Source organism: Poecilia reticulata, chromosome 3, assembly GCF_904066995.2.
Source record: "Poecilia reticulata chromosome 3, P_reticulata-male-v2, whole genome shotgun sequence".
NCBI classification, from domain to species: Eukaryota; Metazoa; Chordata; class Actinopteri; order Cyprinodontiformes; family Poeciliidae; genus Poecilia; species Poecilia reticulata.
The window spans coordinates 29,473,365-29,490,714 of record NC_088832.1 but is presented as its reverse complement, the minus strand read 5'-3'; the positions used below and the strand labels follow the sequence as shown (position 1 = coordinate 29,490,714).

At 37.3% G+C, this 17,350-nt stretch overlaps 1 protein-coding gene across 1 annotated transcript; it reads right to left on the bottom strand.

Moving 5' to 3' along the window:
- Positions 1-1,783: 1,783 nt before the first annotated feature.
- LOC103462696 (ubiquitin-conjugating enzyme E2 Q2-like) lies at positions 1,784-16,706 on the bottom strand. The gene is made up of 13 exons (XM_008405633.3): positions 16,017-16,706; positions 15,516-15,620; positions 12,463-12,588; positions 10,744-10,797; positions 10,302-10,442; positions 9,781-9,865; positions 8,293-8,353; positions 8,118-8,208; positions 7,964-8,022; positions 7,782-7,830; positions 7,532-7,627; positions 5,852-5,918; positions 1,784-4,763 (listed from the first exon to the last, which is right to left on the bottom strand). The coding sequence occupies exons 1-13, from the start codon at positions 16,173-16,175 to the stop codon at positions 4,732-4,734; spliced, it is 1,125 nt and encodes a 374-aa protein (XP_008403855.1). The 5' UTR covers positions 16,176-16,706; the 3' UTR covers positions 1,784-4,731.
- Positions 16,707-17,350: the final 644 nt, after the last annotated feature.

Here is a 17,350-nt window from a genome sequence, read left to right as displayed (position 1 = left end):
ATTCAAACTTGCTGGACTTTTTAAATGTTGAGTAACTTAGAAAAAACAAAAAACAAAAAAAAAAGCACAATACCCTGAAGTTACAGGAGTGCACCATCGCCACCTAGTGGCTCCAAATGGCATACACAAGCAGTAAAACATTAAAAACAAACATGTTCATCATCTAGACCAGTGTTTTTCAATTGCAGTCTTCAGGGACCACTGCCCTGCGTATTTTAGATGCATCCCGGGTCCAGAGCACCTGATTCAAGTGACTGCATGCAATAAAGTGCTGCAGAAGCCTGACTTATTCAAATCAGATGTGTGGCAGAAGGTAAACACCTGAAACATGTTCAGTGGTCCTCAGTGGTCCCTGAGGACTGGAATTGAGAAGCACTGATCTACACAAAGTGTCAGCAACATTTTTGACTCCTAGAGACACTTAGTTGCCCCTCCTGCAACAAAGTAACATGTCTGAAGCTGCAAAACTAGATAGATATTTTGAAAGCTAAAGAAATTAAACAATTGTTGTATTCTATTAAAATACAGAATTAAAACATGCAGAATTACCGTTTTCTTATTGGAATTATAATTAAAAACTTACTTCATGTACAATTTCTGAGCACATATAAAATGATCCTTAAATGAGATGTTTTTGGTAAGGAAATGCAATAAGTTGAACGATACACTAATTTCGATTAACTAAAATATGTATGGATCATAATTTTTTTTACTCACAGATTCTCTCAAGATGAAAAATAGACCCTTTAACAAAAAGTGACACAGGAGAAGGAAACATACCACATGACTAATGTAGTAGTGTGACCACCACAGGAGCTGTGGTGGTCACACTACACCACAGGAGCTGTGGTGGTCTGCTCTGGGCATGACTGGATACCTGAATCATTTGGAAAACAGAGCTCTATGCTGGGAAATGTAGCAAACACTTCCCAACATCTACTGGTGCATCTAATAAAAAAAAAAAGAAAAAAAGTTTTTTGTTTTTTTTTTAAGTGAAAAGTTTTGTCAAAAATACAGTGATAAAAATGTCATGCTTCTATTTTGTTCATTTGGATTATATCTTGAAACCAAGTTCAGATTGTTAAAAAACCAGAAAAATATCATCTTTGATGGAGAACTGTCGAGGTCAAAAATAATCATGACTGCTGAGATGACTTTCAGCGAGTTGTATCAAAGCTGTTAATGGAAAACTAAGTGGAAAGAAAACACGTGGTAGAAAACGACACACATGCAGCAGGATAACCACATTCCTTGTTTTATGTCCCTCCTGATCAACAGATGTCAAAGAGGGCTTGAAGAAAAAAGAAATAAATCAGACTCTCTCACTGGGCCAAAACTCTGATGAAAGTAAACTCTGCATTTCATTTGGAAAAGAGTCTCTACATTATGAAAGAAGACACATACAAGTTTAGGTTTTCATTGGCTGGGATAGCTGGACAAATACAAAAAGATGCAATTGTGTACGTGACAGTGGATAAAAATTAGCTGTCTTTATGACGCGTAACAGCATATTTACATTTTATACTCAGTACAGATGTTTAATTTTTAATGATAAATATTCAGCTACACAGTCAAAGATGCAAAACGAAAGTTAGAGCAATGCAGTACGCTGTTGGTTGTTGGATACATTTTCTGGCTCATGACGTAAATGCAAGTCAATGCTTTTGTTTTCACATTCAACATAAATCAAACCATTTACATTTCCACTGCATTTCCATGTCTTTTAAAATCTGTTTTTTGTTTTTGTTCAATGAAAATTTCCCCCCAAAAAAGTGAAAACAAGTATATTTCATAAAAGTCTTTATTCATAAACTTGATGCAAGTTTACAAATTATTTTACATTGTCAAAATCACCCTTGCAACAGAAAAAAAAAACAAAACAAAAAAAAAACTAACAAAAAAAAACAAACCAAAGCATGCTTACAGTGCATAACTTTATAACCCGGCCACCGCAGTTAATGATGCAAGGTAAAGAGCCCAATATCAGGCTTGTTCAGGTCTCAGACCAACGCGCAACTCGTCTAATCTGAGAAGTCCTTATTAGTCAGAAAAGGGTTGGTGTGAGAGAAGCTGTTGTTCAGGGCACCGCACTCGAGTACATCAATGTTCCAAAAGAAATCAGCTTCATGTATGATGTCTGGCACATGAATCTTAGCTGCTGTTATTTATGGGAATCAACCTGGCATCTTTAAAGGTAGACCAGAAGGATGAGCGGACCAGCCCAAGGTGTCTCGGCATCGGGCCTGTGCACCGATGCAGTGGGGGAAACCACAGCAAATTAGATTCCCAGTCTCTTATTAACCACCCCAAGCAATCACTCTGTTTCCCAAGACGAGGGGAGGCAGGGGAAGAAATTATACCCACTACTATACTGACATGCAAAAAACAGCAATATCAAAGAGAAAGGGTACATGTGCTCTGAACCCTTCAACAAGCCCAGGGTTGGAGCAATCTCTGCCTCACACATCTGATCACGTCATCAGAAATCGCTAGCCTCAATCACAATGCGTGGAATGCATCGGCAAAACACACCACGATGTCAACACGGGTGTGGTTTTAATAACAGGGGGGGACAAAAACGGGCCGAGACATTCAATCTTGCCATCCATGATGGCCTGAACCAATCGTTTGCAAAGTTGAGTGTGCAGTATGTATTCCTGAGTTTGCTTGTCCAGAAAATGCAAGGGAGGGCTAAACAATGTAAGCAGAATGGGATGAATAATACAATACAAACACATTACAACAGCTAACAATCATGCCTATGATCTGGTAGTTTGTTTCATATAAAAAGGTATCTTGCAGGAAAACTAATTTAAGATGAGTTGGACATGAACAAACTTTAAACTTTAAACCAATCTGGAGTTAGTCATCACTCTGGAAAGCCAAAAACCCATTCATAAATGAGAGTTCACTCCGAGAAATGGCAAAACTAAGCCTTCTACGCTGGTTATCAGGATGATATACTTAAAAAAAAAATGCAAGTAACAACACAACAGAACACCTACAAAAAAAAAACAAACAAAAACATGTCACTGCATTAACTGGAACGCTCCAGTTAATATTACATCAAAGCCTCAACACGCTGAGGGTGTGCAGCCGCGCCGAGAGTGGTCATGAATAGTAAACCAGGGAATTGGTAATGGGACGAGCTCAAGTTTTTCCTGTGGCAAAGCTCAACAAATATTTATTAAAGTCTGAACAGATATTCTGGAAACAGAACAGACCCCAGGGTGATCTTTCCGGGCGTGAAGCAAAAATGTTATAATGGAGAAGAGTATTGCTGTGAATCTGGAACTCCGGCTGCGTTTTAAAACAGCACTGAGGTCAGAGAGAAGTCAGAGGGCAAAGGTCACTTTTTACCTCAGACGTTAAATAGGTGAAGTAGTTAGGAAATGAACCAGCTTTAAGAATTGGCTTCGGTTAAAACTCCAGAATGTGTCCCCGCTGCATAGCCGTAGAAAGGTTCAACCTGTTGGAGTGATATGAATGGCTAAACCTCTGGTATGCTACCGACAGCTGTCCAACAATATTGTAACAGCCATTGTAGTATTTAGAGCTCCACTGAAAGGTAGGGTTACCAAAAATAAGATCTGGATTGCAGTAGTCATTATGCTTGTATAAGGACCTGGTGCACTTTCGCTTCCTTCAGATACTTCAGAAGTATCTATAATGTTACTTTATTTTAAATTGGTCTTAAGAGGTTGCAATGGCCCTGCAAGTTATAGTCAAGAGTATTCAGTAATACAGTCTCTGCTCAAGCAAAGACCTACACAAGATTACAATATAAACAATTAAATCCTTTAGCAGAAATACAAATTTACATGTTTACAGTGGAGTTAAAATCAATTACATTACAGTGTGATTTGATCCAAACGAGCTCCTGCTTTGCCTCATAATCACGTCTAGTTGCACGCCAATGTTGTCCAGCTGCTGGTTGTGATAATGTTGGTGGTTTTCTCCACATTTGAAAGACAGCAGCATGCTGATCCTCATAAATGGTTTCTCCAACAAAACCTGCGCAAGTCCATGTATTGTCCTGCCTTTGCTTGGGGCTTTAAGCTTTAGAATGCAAACTAGACTTGGGAGAAGCTTCGTTTTTTTTTTTCCTCCGAAAAGGGGAAGAGGGTTCTTGGGATTAAAAAGAACAACACAATAATAGGGAGGTCATCCTTGGAAGTCAAAGGCAAGGGGAGTTTCCCATCACCAGCATTCTTGATGTCCTTCTCAGCCATCACTGCATCATATTAGGAAACGGCGCATGCCAGTCTAACATCCAGTTTAAGGCCAGAGAGATAGAGAATGGCAAGTGGAGCGTCAGACTGCCACTAGTGGAGGATAAAGCCATGCCACACCTTTTGAGCTCAAAAGCCAGAGACAAACCTCGACGTGCTCTATGCCAAAACCGAGGGAAAGTTCACATGATATTTAGTCCACCGAATCGTGGGCAATGAAATAAAAAAAATTAAACAGTAGACAAACAGTTAGAGATGAGCGTCTGAGGAGAGAACGTCAATGCCAGTAGCAGCTGGCGTCCGGCTGTGGGTGGAGGTGAACAGACCTGTATCTATGTGCCTGTTTTGGGCTAGAAAATAAATGAGAAATTTGGTTTGGATTTTAAACTGTCATTGAGAGAGAACATCATTACTTGAAGGGTAAAACCAATATTGGTCGCAAAGAAAATAAAATAATCTAAGACATGTGGTCCCGGTGCAGGAAAGGCAATGGTCTCTATTAGCCATCCTCTTTCGGGGGTGTGTACCAGCCTACGAGTAAAAGAAAAAAAAAAATTCAATACAAAATGAACAGAGACGAAAAAGCTAAATAAAAACTATGTTGTGCAAGTGCATTGTTTTTGGCCTTTTGATAAAACAAGTTTAAAAAAGTGAAATGATTAAAGACAGAATTCAAACAGCCCAGGAAGTGTGCTGACCCACTTTTTTTTTACCAGTAAGAAAAGAACATGGTCTCTACAGGGTTGGATGTAACAAACATAGTCATCTGCATTTTGTTTTTATCCTGGTGCTCCTGGATTTAATATTTAATTAATTCTCACCTTTCTCAATCAAAACAAAAAAATGCTAAATTTAAACAAAAATGAAAAACATCTGGGTAAGATCAAAATGTTTAGTAAAAGACAGAAGGAGACAGTGGTCTGTACACTTTGAAACATTTCCACATTTTTTTAAACAAAAATAATTCAATGCTTTTTTGGGGATTTTATGTGATATTCAAGAGTGTGATTTTGAACTACAATGAAAAATCAGACATATATGAACATTGTTTTAAAGCTAAGAAAGGTGAAGCCGGTAATTTTAAACTGTCAACCAGCAGTCCAACAAAAATCAAACAAACAGAAAAATAACTAATTCCTTGCCACATCCTTGCCTAATTGGATGTTTAGACTTTGTAACAAAGTAATTTATGAACTATGCAATAAATTCCTTTAACTATTAGAGCAGCTGCTATAACAGCTGTTTGTTGTTTGGGGCTCCAGAAAACACCACAATGAAATAAAAAATGCCTGATGCAGCATTTCTATCAAGTTACCACTGATCTACACTGCACAATATGTTCCCAGTTCAAACACTTTACAGCACTCAAATAGTCCAGGTAGTTTGTATGAATGCATCCAGAAATTTAACACCTAAACATAACATGTCATTCATATCTGCCTTTAAAATTCTGCATCATTCACATGCACATATTTACAGTTTAAACTGTTGTTTTAAAACATATACAAAGAGCTATATTACTAACCTATTAATGTCTATATGAAAGTAAGTAATATCTAAAATTTGATTTTAGCACACAGTTTTTTTAAAACAAAAAAACTGGGAACTGACAAACTCACCATTCTTTTCATGAATCTGAACCAGGGATTTGTAGGACTGTTGTGCTCTGGCAAGATTGTACTGGTTCTGTAGGAAGAGATGAAAATAAAGATGAAGTTAGACGTAAACAGCAAGACTGTGTCATAATGACAGGGCAAAACAAAAGATTAGTCTTATGAGTTCTCAAAAAAAAACAACAAAAAAACTTCAAAGATCTGAAAATTGAACATTTTTGGACCAATATTTGTATTTGGAGGAAATAAGTTCCTAAAAATAACGACTTGAGTGTTTTTGTCAGGTTATATAACTTTTTAAGACCATCATAAATTAAATTTGAGATCTAAATGAATAAAAAAAAAATTTATTACTCCCTCCAATAACATACTTTTATCTTACTCGACTGGCTTGTTGAACAGATAACCAGCTAATATCAACTAACGTCACTCCCAGTGTTACCATATAAAGAGCAGAATGACGGAGAGATCTCGAATAAGCAGGTTTAAAAGGAATTTTTTTGCACATTTACAGGCAAGGTTTAGTGCCAAATGTGAAACAAATAGGCAAACACAAATTTAACTACCGTATTTTCCGCACTATAAGGCGCACGTAAAAACCTTCAATTTCCTCAAAAGCTGACAGTGCACCTTATAATCCGGTGCGCCTTATATATGGACCAATATTGAGCCACAACAGGTCTAGCAACTACGGTAAGCTGCCGCCGACTTCATTTTCGCCCGTAGAAGAAGCGCGCAGTGCATGCTGGGATAGTTGTCAGAACGCTGGTTTGTTAATAAAGTTCGACTGACCTATCTACTTACAGACCTAATAATCAGGTCGTCTGCAGGTCATTTAGCACCACGTTCTCCACAAACATGCTGTGCGCGAATGGAGAAGGGTGACCATCATCCGGCCACGCCCCGGCCCAGTCGCGGAAGGCTCTCCTCGCCAACCTAGAGAGACAGTCTGCGGCGGCAGCGTGTCGGTTGGTCTGTGTTACCCAGAAAGCAGTTGGGCACAATATCGCAACACCAACACCGTGAGTGAAACAATGACTGGGGCAGCCTACTATATAAAGTATTCTGGGACCACTTCTTTATTATTACACATCCACATTTGAATAGTACGGAACAAATCACGTCCTGTGTGGGTGGCAACCCTAACTGTAGCGTCTATTCTATGTGCCTTATAATGCCTTATATACAAAATAAGTTTTAAAATAGACCATTCATTAAAGGTGCGCCTTATAGTGCGGAAAATACAGTAAATGTAATTTGTGACATAGTAGAGAGACTCTTGTATTTAAGGCTTTAGTTCAGATTATTAAATGAAATGTTGACAAACTTTGAAAAAAAGCTTACTGAAATTTCTTTTTATCTGGTTAAAAATTATTTGCACCCTAGATGTGATACAAATCTGTTGTTTTCTCCTCACAGCTGACGATGTGTTGAATTGTGTTTTCACTTTGATCTTAAATAAACAGACAAGACATTTCACTGACTCCAATTTTATAGATATGACTGTCAAAGTAATTTAGGTTATATAATTGTTCTTCACTTCCTCTTCATACTTGCTGAACTGATGTTTTGAACTGTGCTTAATAAAATATGACAAAAAAAAGTTTAATGATCAAAATGAAAAGAGAAGTGTTGTCTGTAAGGCCAATAGAAACCTAACTTTGACATTAAACCATCATGACTCACTTTGTTGGCTCCAAACTGCACTCTGGCTTTTCCTTTGACTAAAGTGGCATTGATCTGCATGATGACAGACTCAATGGAATAGGCACTGCTCCAACCCTGCAATAAGGAGACAAGGACAATTGGATCCATTTAGAAAAGTGAACAGATGTACATTGAACATTATGCAGGAAAAACAATCCAAGACAATAACAGGTCACATCACATATTCCATGGCTTAAATAAAATATAGTTAATATATTTTTAAGCATACCTGCTTGGTGAGAAGTTCCATGCAAAGAGCGCCTCCTCCAAGAACGTAACTGAGGGAAGCAGATTTATTACTTATAAACTAATGAACTACGTAGTGAACTAATGAAGGGCCAAAGACTGATGCTATAAAATAGCAGTGGATGAAATTAGAAAGAGTTCAACAAACAGCAGTACAGTACTTACCCTCCGGAAAGCACAGGGGAAACTACTCGGACAAAAGGTGGATCAAAGGGGAAATTATCCTGTAAAGGAGACCAGGACAAATGATTGCATCAACAGACTGCCAAGACTCTAACATTTTAAATATTGCCCTTTACTTAAAATACGTCTGACTCACTTTATATGAGAAGTTTAATAAAATGTAGTCCATTCCTTCCTTCTCCTTTAAGACTTGTAAATCACTGTGTAAAGGGCTATCTGGATCCACCCTATTAGACATTAAATACAACAATTAGACAATGCTAATGTTGAATCAGGCAAAACAAAAAGACAAAATACCACTAGCTACTTACGTTCTCAGTTTAACGTGCCACTCGTACAGGCTGTCATTGACAAGCTCAACTGAATAAATCCCTGCAAATGGAAAACATAATTAATAAGCAGTCAATCCAAAATTAGAATGAAGTCCTTAATCATGCCCCATTGCAAAATATTTAAAATTTTTTAATCTCCACTTTCCCACTAAAATGACAAAAAGATCTTTTCAAAAAGCAATTTTATTTTGACAATAGAAAAGCATGTCAAAGTGAAATGCTATAAGAAATGTCACCTGGGTCTGCAGTGTCCGATGCCTATTGTTGTACAAAGGACACAAGCCATTTTATGTATAGAAATACCTTTTTAATGCAAGATGTCAAATGGATGTGACCGTGTATTAGCAACAAAGAAAAGAAAAAAAAAAAAAAAAGAGATGGCGTGAGCAATTTTGCTACAAATATGATCCAGGTGGAGAATGTGTCGGACGTCTTGGCCAGGGAGTCAGCAGCCAGATCACAGATGCAGCACAGCTGTTTGTTTGTGAGCACAAATTTTATCAGTTAAAAACATATTTTTACTGTGGTTTGCACATTTTGTCTGCCCTGTGTCTGTTCATGTGGTAGTTATGTGCTGATCGCCACAGATGGAGTCATGTCAACAACCACTCTCACTTTGTTAAACCACTTCGGTCAGCAACCTCAACTTTTCTTTCCTACATGTCCAAGCCAAGTGAAGGAGTGTGTTCAAGTGTTACAGTATGTTAATTCCCCTTTCATCCAACAGGAGCATCGCATTAGGTGAATTTTTAGGGCCAAATAAAATGTGTTTGTACAGCAACTACCTGAACAAAATGGACTTAGGGATATGACAGATTGTGTACTTGAAATAATTTCAGCTATACACTGCTGCATCATCCTCTTGGGTAAAATGAGTAATTGGAGGAAAGTCACACGTGCACAATAACTTTATGGCTCTCCACTATAAAGTAGGCTATTTTGATGAGTGGTCGAAGGAACACACTGACACAGAACAGCAATGCTGGTCTGAACAGGAACAGATATTATGTCTATCTGATTACTCCCATCTATCTTTGGGAACTTTTGGTTGCCTTGAGATCACTTTCTTTGGTCTAAATCATTCTTATTATGATGGAAACAAACCTGAACAGAGTTAAAAAGGAAAAGGGGAAATGACAATGCATGGCTATTAATAGAAAACAAAGGCAAAGCCTAAGATTGTGTTTATAGTAACATTAAAAATAATCTCAAAATTCACTTTTCAAAGCTAACACTTTTCTACCAATTAAGGAAGCTCAGATGGCGTCGACAGAGTTATGAAAGAAAAAAAAGAAAATTATTGCAACATTCTTCATTTGACCATGAAATCATTACAATCCTCTCAGCAAAATACTTGAGGTAAAGCAGCTTAATTGTCAAAAAGAGAAGACACCATCGTCTGTGGGATTTCTGTGTATTTGTAGCATTTCCTTTCAACAAAACAAAAGCTTGGTTTTATGTACATACCAGTCTTATAACTCTGAGACCGATAAATTTCTCGAAGTTCCTTCATCAGGCGGTCAGAGGCTTGCACTGAACCAGATACAGCTCCCTGCAAAATTGAAGACAAACTGTAATTTACTTCTGGAATTTGTGTCCCAACATCAGCTGACATAAGCTGCACTTGTGTGATAGTCTGCGTGTTTTCGACAGCAGTAAGCTAAGAGAATGTTTCAGAAAATTACAAAACATTCATTCATTGAAGCCAAATAAGCATAACAAGATAATTTTGATTTTATGGCTATGAGGTTGTGTTTTATTTTGACATACTTTAATGGTTTAAAGGGCTTATTCAAAAACTGACCCCATTCTAAAGTAAATACAACACCTTTTATAAGTTTTCTGCTACCTTAAGAAGCAGGGATAAAGGAAAAACAAAAATATAATAAAATATAATATAAAACTACTCATGTCAACCCACTTTTAAATGTTCTGTGAAATTGATCTGAAATGTTACAAACGACAGTCAATTTTTTTTAAAAACTGACGTTTAGGTGGTCTTGTCTCTGGTTCTTTCGGATCTTCTCAAGGATTGCCAGATTTTCTTTCTCAATGCCATCGTCCTCGGATTTCTTCCCATCAACAGGCTCCTCCTCTTTCATTTCATAGTGATCCAGGTCCTCAATGTCCTGATAAATTATTTGTAATATTTTAGGCATTTTAAAACATACACATATAAAACAAAGATTTATGATCAAGGCAGAAGGAATTCCTCCTTATGAAATAAAACTTTGTTGTTTACAACAATGTTTGAGTATAAACAAATTAAGACATTTTATTACAGATCATTACAGTTGTGTGTGTGTGTAGGAAGAACAGGGAAAACAAACAGCATTAGTACAACTTCTAATAGGTCAAAATAAATCATTTTCAGCAATGAACTCAGCAAAGAGACCAGGCACCATGTTTAGGCCAAAGTTAATAACTTACTTCCCCCATCTCTTCCTCCTCTTCCTCTTCAGATGTGACCTCCTCTGTCCCATGCTACACACACACAAACAAGAGTTTGTTTCACTGAAACCGTATTAGTCTGTGAGACAACGGACGAGTCCATCTAATGTATTTTACAGAGAAGCCCCTCGGGAACACAAACATAGAGCAGCATTGACAAGAGCAAAAAGGCAACAGTATCTTATTCCCCCCCCCCAATAAAACTTTACATAATTTTATTACCTCTTCCCTGCATAAACACACCTCTTTTAAAGAAAACATAAGGGAACATTTAGGCCAAATATCTTTTCTCAAGTGATTTTGCCATCTCGTTTCAAGCTCAAGTGAGTTTTAAAAGGTGTTGACATATTTAAGACTCGAAGTACAAGACTGGGTCTGGGTATTTACACTTTTATAGATGTGTTTTTTTTATTTTTGTCAATGCTTCAATGTTTGACTCAGGATGTTTTTTTTTTTCCATTTCATTTAATAAGTAAAATAAAAAATCCTGGCCCAATGGGAATCTTTACTGTGAAGTCATTTTGGCTCACTACTTTTTACATAGCTGTACCAATTCAGTCCCATTTTAACTTAAACGGCCCATTTAAGGTCAAAACATATAGATCAAGTCCAGACTTTGAATAGGCCATTATAAGGCCTTCATTTATTCATTTATTTTTAGCCACTCAAAAGTGAGCTTGCTGATGTGTTTTAGAATATTATCCCGTTACATAATCCAGGTGTATTTGAGCTTAAGTCTTGAAATTCTCACCATGTTTAACTTCCAAAATGACATTATTTTTCTGAACTCCTCTAAGGCAGATGTAAAACACATTAATTCCACTGACACGGTGATTTTGACAGAGATCTGCTATGCTTTAAATGCAGTTTTGGGCTGTTTTATGACCTCCTGGATGAGTCATCAATCCTCTCTGAGAAGATTTGGAAGGCTAGACACTCCTGGTAATATTCACCACTATTTCATGTTTTCTTAATTTGTGGATAAAGTCTCTCACTGTGGTTTACTGGAGACCGACTTTTTAACACTTGCCAAATTGAAAAATCTCAGTGAATTTGTCTTTTCTGTTGTTGGGATCTGCTTTTTGAGAAGACATTTTATTAAATGTGTTTAGGTGATTTGTTGACCATACAGATCTGGCAGTAAACTGTTCTGGATTGGGTTGGTTGGGTCTTGGTTCGAATGTTGCATTGATGCTATATAAACCAGGTCAAACTGCTTCAACTTCAAAGTCTTACAATACTTTGATATTTCTGTCCAGAACCACAATGTTGATAAATCTGATAAGAGGTTAGCAACTTAGACAAATCAGCCCATTCTGAAACCAAGGCTAAAAATTTACTTACTTAGCATTACCTGAAACATCTTAAAAGGACACTCCTGTGCAATTATGAGTGCAAAGTACAGCTACGTTTAACATCTGTTTTTTTTGTTGTTTTTTTGTGTGGCTGAAATACTTATACTTTACTTTCAATGACTGATGGTGTCTAAAGTGGTTAGTCTGAGACACAGTGGTTAATAGACAACAAAAAGACAGTTTATAAATATTGCTTGAACCAATGCAGTTTAAACTGTAATTTAATTTCATTAGTTTATAAAAATCTAAACTCTACTCTGAAACAGGAACTTGGGATGCTTAGCAAGAAAGATTTACCATCTATAACCACCATTTTGTTCCAGCATGAACTGGTCCTCTTTACCTTTCGGTCTTGTTGTCCCACAGGTCCTGCAGGCAGAGGCTGGTCTAGCATCTCCACATCAGGATGTTGAGGAAGGTTGTACAACCGACAAAGGTCACAAATCAGCTTTTTTAACTGCTGCAAAAGCTAGAGAGGAAAACCACAATGACGAGACATTGGTTTAGTTCATTTATGATGGAACATACACATCCTAACAGCATGTTCACAGCTTGTCCTGCTGTCTGGTGCTTCAACTGTTGATGCTGCAGTACCTTTTCCCTGTTATCAGCAACTGAAAAAGTTTATTGAGAGGGTGTGGAGAGTTTTGGACAGTGTTCGCTGTTCCTGCAATGGCACTGAAACATCCTGAACAGGGTGCAGGAACACTCCAATAACCTTTTAGTTTCCCTCAGTATCCTCTTCCAGGCCCTCTCATCTGCCAAGTAGCAGCTGGAGTAGCACAATGAGATGCAGCATGTGATGAGCGTTTTGCTGTTCGATTCAGTTTATTTGGAAAGGGCACAATCCTGATGCTTTCCCTCATCCAGGTGATGTCATCAGAAATCTATACTCAAACAAAGTTAATGCTATCCAAACTGACTGTCAATAATGTACAGAATATTGAACATCACTTTAAACTTTCTGCTGTCCAAGTGGATGAAAAACATCCTGCCGACTGGCATAAACTGATGTATAGTTGGGACGTATGTACCAACCAAAAAAAGTCAGAAATGATCAAATCTGCAAAGGAGCAAACAGAACAGCCACACAGGACCTCAGCATTTTGTTCCTGCATCACACTGAAGTTAAGAAATAACTCGGTGCTGTAGATTATGCAAAAATGACTTCCGGAATGACCTAAAAACTCATAACTGCTTTTACCAATCTCTTGAGAGGTTGCCGTGTCCTTGCATGCGCTCTCATGAATATAAGTAAGTAACTTTTATTTATACAGCACCTTTCTCAGACAGCAGTCACAAAGTGCTTCACAGTGAAAAATACAGTTATACATTACATAAACATAAATACATTATAATCTGTCACAGCAACCATGGGACTAGTGGAAAATTATTTCATAAAAAAAATTATTTCTTAAGTTGCTTTTTAAAAGCATCAATGGAGTCCGAGGATCACACTACAGATGCATACCATTTTATTTAAACCTTATGCACATGTCATTTTAGGACAACACAAGAAAGTAAATGTAAGGAGTGTACAAAAAGATCAAATTAAATCAAATCAAATTAAAATGTTTAAATTAAAAATCACAATTCCATTAAGTTGTTCAGAAAATCTCCCATTTACCACGGCCAGTAAAGTGACACTGAAACTGTGTAGTTAGACAGCATGCTAAGTCTTAACTCTTAATGGTTAGCCAGCTACCATGTCTTTGCAAATTGGTGCACTCAAAAAATAGCACCACCAAGACATCTGTGTACACAGAAAAAAGCAGATCTTATCAACTCTCAAAAAACAGACTTCCTCTTTATCTGACATACATCTACAGTAGCTCAAAACTGGCAACAATAGAAAAACACATTTACACAACATTTAGGTAAATGATAACAAATCACATAGCCCTACACAGAAATTAGACAGAGGAAGAAATGACAGATTTCTCTCTCTTTTTGTAGTCTTAATAAATTCACCGATGCCTAAAGTAGATGCATTAGACCGACTGGTGGTGTGCTGTGGGAAGGCCTACCTATTGTAACCCGATCAAAAACAAAACGTTTTTCAGAGTCAGCTTTTATTGGACTGCTCTCCTGAAAGTGAGGAGAATCATGTTCCAAGTAGCGTTTACTGCAACGGATGTATTTTTATACCTCCCGTTTGTAATCCAACTATTTTTACTTTTCCTCCGCAGCAATATTTTGCTTTGAACTTACGGAGGTGATTGCGTTTGTCATTTTTTTCCTTCAATCTTAATGCTTTTGTTTTGTTTGCCACTGCAAAACTGAGACCTTTAAATAACAGATTATTTTCTCTTATTGAAAGGTGGATGTGTGAGTCACAGTGGGTGAAGTTGCAGTTTGTTGTTTTTGCTTACACAGTCACATCTATTTAGTTGAAGTATGCACATTGTATGTAAAGATTAAATGGGGAAGTGTCTCCACCGGTTCAGTGTTAAAAATATAAGCTTGTGCATTTCAGCACAATATCACAGTGACTGAGATTTGTAAAGGAGAATGACATGTGTATTATGGCTCCTGGTTATTTCACTCTCCTACAAAACTAATGCAATTAACATTGTAAATCACTTCATTTTTGTTTTTGTTCAGTATTTTGATAAATAATGGTGATATATTTCAAAAATGTCAAATTTGACAATTATGTTACACCCCATTTACATTGTTGGTCTAATTTCTAACTGACCCCTAATGTCTTATGACATATGATGCATTACGGTCCAAACAGTACACCTATGAGATGCTGGATATTGCTTTAATAGAGTTGCATAACATTTCCTTACTTTATGGTTATGAGCAGAATATAACTTTAAATTATTATCTACCAACATGTATGTGTAGACATCCAATAGCATGAAGGCACATGTGGTAGACTGCTCAATTTCACCCACCAATGTCTGCGGCACAGTCACCAAAGTTTCAAATATTCAAAGTGGTGAATAAAAGATATCAGCATCTGTATCAACATTTTGTCACAACATTGCCGTTTTATGCGTTAATGACGCCCAAAAGACAGTTGGTCTGGTATTTCTTCTACTGAAAAGCAGTATTGACAACACTTGCTCAGTGCAGCAGTTCAGATAAATCAAAGTGCAAAGTGTAGTAACATTATGCCATATTCTTCAGGAATACCAGGAAAACATTGAAAAGACGGATCATTTGTAACTCAACCTATTTACTTAAGTCACAATGATTTAAAGGACAACCATTACGATGTACTCAGCGAGATTCATCAACATTCTGCTTGATAACGCTACGTTGTCAATATTTGGGATGGCAGCTCTTTGGACACCCCTCTTCGTGACGAGCAGCAGTCGCATCATGACTTCTCTTAAGCGTTACGGAAAAAAAACATGTTGAAATAGGCAAGTGAATTTAACCTACCAGGGTGCTCCCTTTTCTCACATCTTCCAGCCTCTCTAAAACTTGTGCCAAGCTCGGGTCGTCAGAGTCCACAAACCATATTGGTGGCGTAGATGGATATGATTCCTGAAAAAAATGAGCGACACGACATATTTAAGACACCCACATAGATAAAATTTATAATCATATATTTTTAACAGTACATGACATACAAATAAAATATAAAGAACAATATTAATGTTTATCAGAGACGACACTCGAATGTTGCATCGTTAGCCGGATGCTAGGATTGCTTCCAAAACGCTGAACGGCTAATTTAATAATTTAAACAGACCCTTTAGCTCACGTCCACGCAGGTGTATAACGAAAAACACCGGTCCCATATACATTCAGATTTTATGATTCTAAATGCAGTTGTCTACTTGGTTTAGGAGGTTAACAACATGACGTTTGGTCGCTAACTATCAACAAGGGAAGTGCAATTCAAGCTAAACTCCAACACACAAGTTCTTGACTACTTACCGTAATGTTACAGTGGATAATTAGCAACTTTTCTCCAGTCACATTAAACTGGCAGCTCAGTTCGTCGGGCTTCCAATCAATTATCCTGAACCGTTCGTGGTTTGGATCAAAAATGGACTCCAAAAACTTCAGCTCGGCCTTCAGCCCCGACACCGACATCTTCCACACATCTCCGGCTGGGCCGCTGGGGAGGGCGAGAAGTCAGGACTTAGCTTTTAGCTAGCTGGCGCTACAATAGAAACTTAGGCAGAAAGAGGTCGTAAATGAGCCAGATAACAGCTGACTCAACCGGTAGGTGTATCAGGATATCCACAATCAGCTACAGCCTCCGTCCGAATAAATTATAGCGTAGTCGAACAAATTTTCTAATGAATTAGCTAACACTAGCTAGCCCCTAGTTAGCGTTTGAAAACAGCTCAGTGCTTAGCAAACTGCTAGCGTTGTTGTTGTCTTTCCGTCTATTGTTGTTCTCTGGCTACGTTAACAACATTTTAAGGCTCCTGCGCTGTCCCGTGACCGTCTTCTTACAATCCTGTGGGGCAGCTCTTTAAAGTTCACTGGACCAGGAAATAACGAGACTATCTCCACAATCTGAGTCAATATCCTGCTATAAGAACAGTGTTTTTTATCCCCGTGCAACTGTAGCTGGCCTCTAGTGGGGTTTAAAGATGGCGTTTGGCAATCTCCCCGTTCCTGCAGAATCCCACAATTCTACACGTTCACAATTATTAAAGTGTTAAAAAAAAAAATCAAAGTTCAAGGCAGAGTATCATGTGGCTGAACATTTTTAAAAATGTAAAGTGATGTGGATCTACCTTCTACGGAGATAATTTTTTTATTGCTCGTTATTTTGTTCCACCTTATGTTTTTTAAAAAAATATTTATTTCTAAATATCACATTTACAGTAAATGCCAGGATCCATCTCAGAAACCTAGCATATATTCAAACGTTTATTTTTTAACTTTTATTTTTAAAAAGTTAAAGTCTTATTTATATATAAAATCATACACAAAAGTGATTTACACAGCCATCCAGTAAATAAGATTACATTATTTCAGTTACCCAGTTCCTTAAGTGAATCACATGGATTAGTTGTACAGCTTATAAAAACGCAACATTTAAGATTAGAATATCACACTAGACCAGATATATAAAGACATATTTTTAATACAGAAATGTGGGAAAAATAAGTTTAACAGCCTACCTGCTTTAAACTTATTTTCAAAAGGTGCTTTTAATCTAACAAACAAGCTTATTGGAATGCATATTCTAATTTACTGAATAAATTGTGAATTTCAAGTATTTAATGTTGGTGATAATGGCTTCTAGCTGT

Coding starts and splice junctions, on each gene's coding strand:
- LOC103462696 (XM_008405633.3), bottom strand. CDS start 16,175: ATGTCGGTGTCGGGGCTGAAGGCCGAGCTGAAGTTTTTGGAGTCCATT. Junction 12,589..15,515: donor TGAGAAAAGGGAGCACCCTG/GTAGGTTAAATT, acceptor TTTCCTCTCTAG/CTTTTGCAGCAGTTAAAAAA. Junction 8,354..9,780: donor GTCTCAGAGTTATAAGACTG/GTATGTACATAA, acceptor TTCCATTTGCAG/GGATTTATTCAGTTGAGCTT.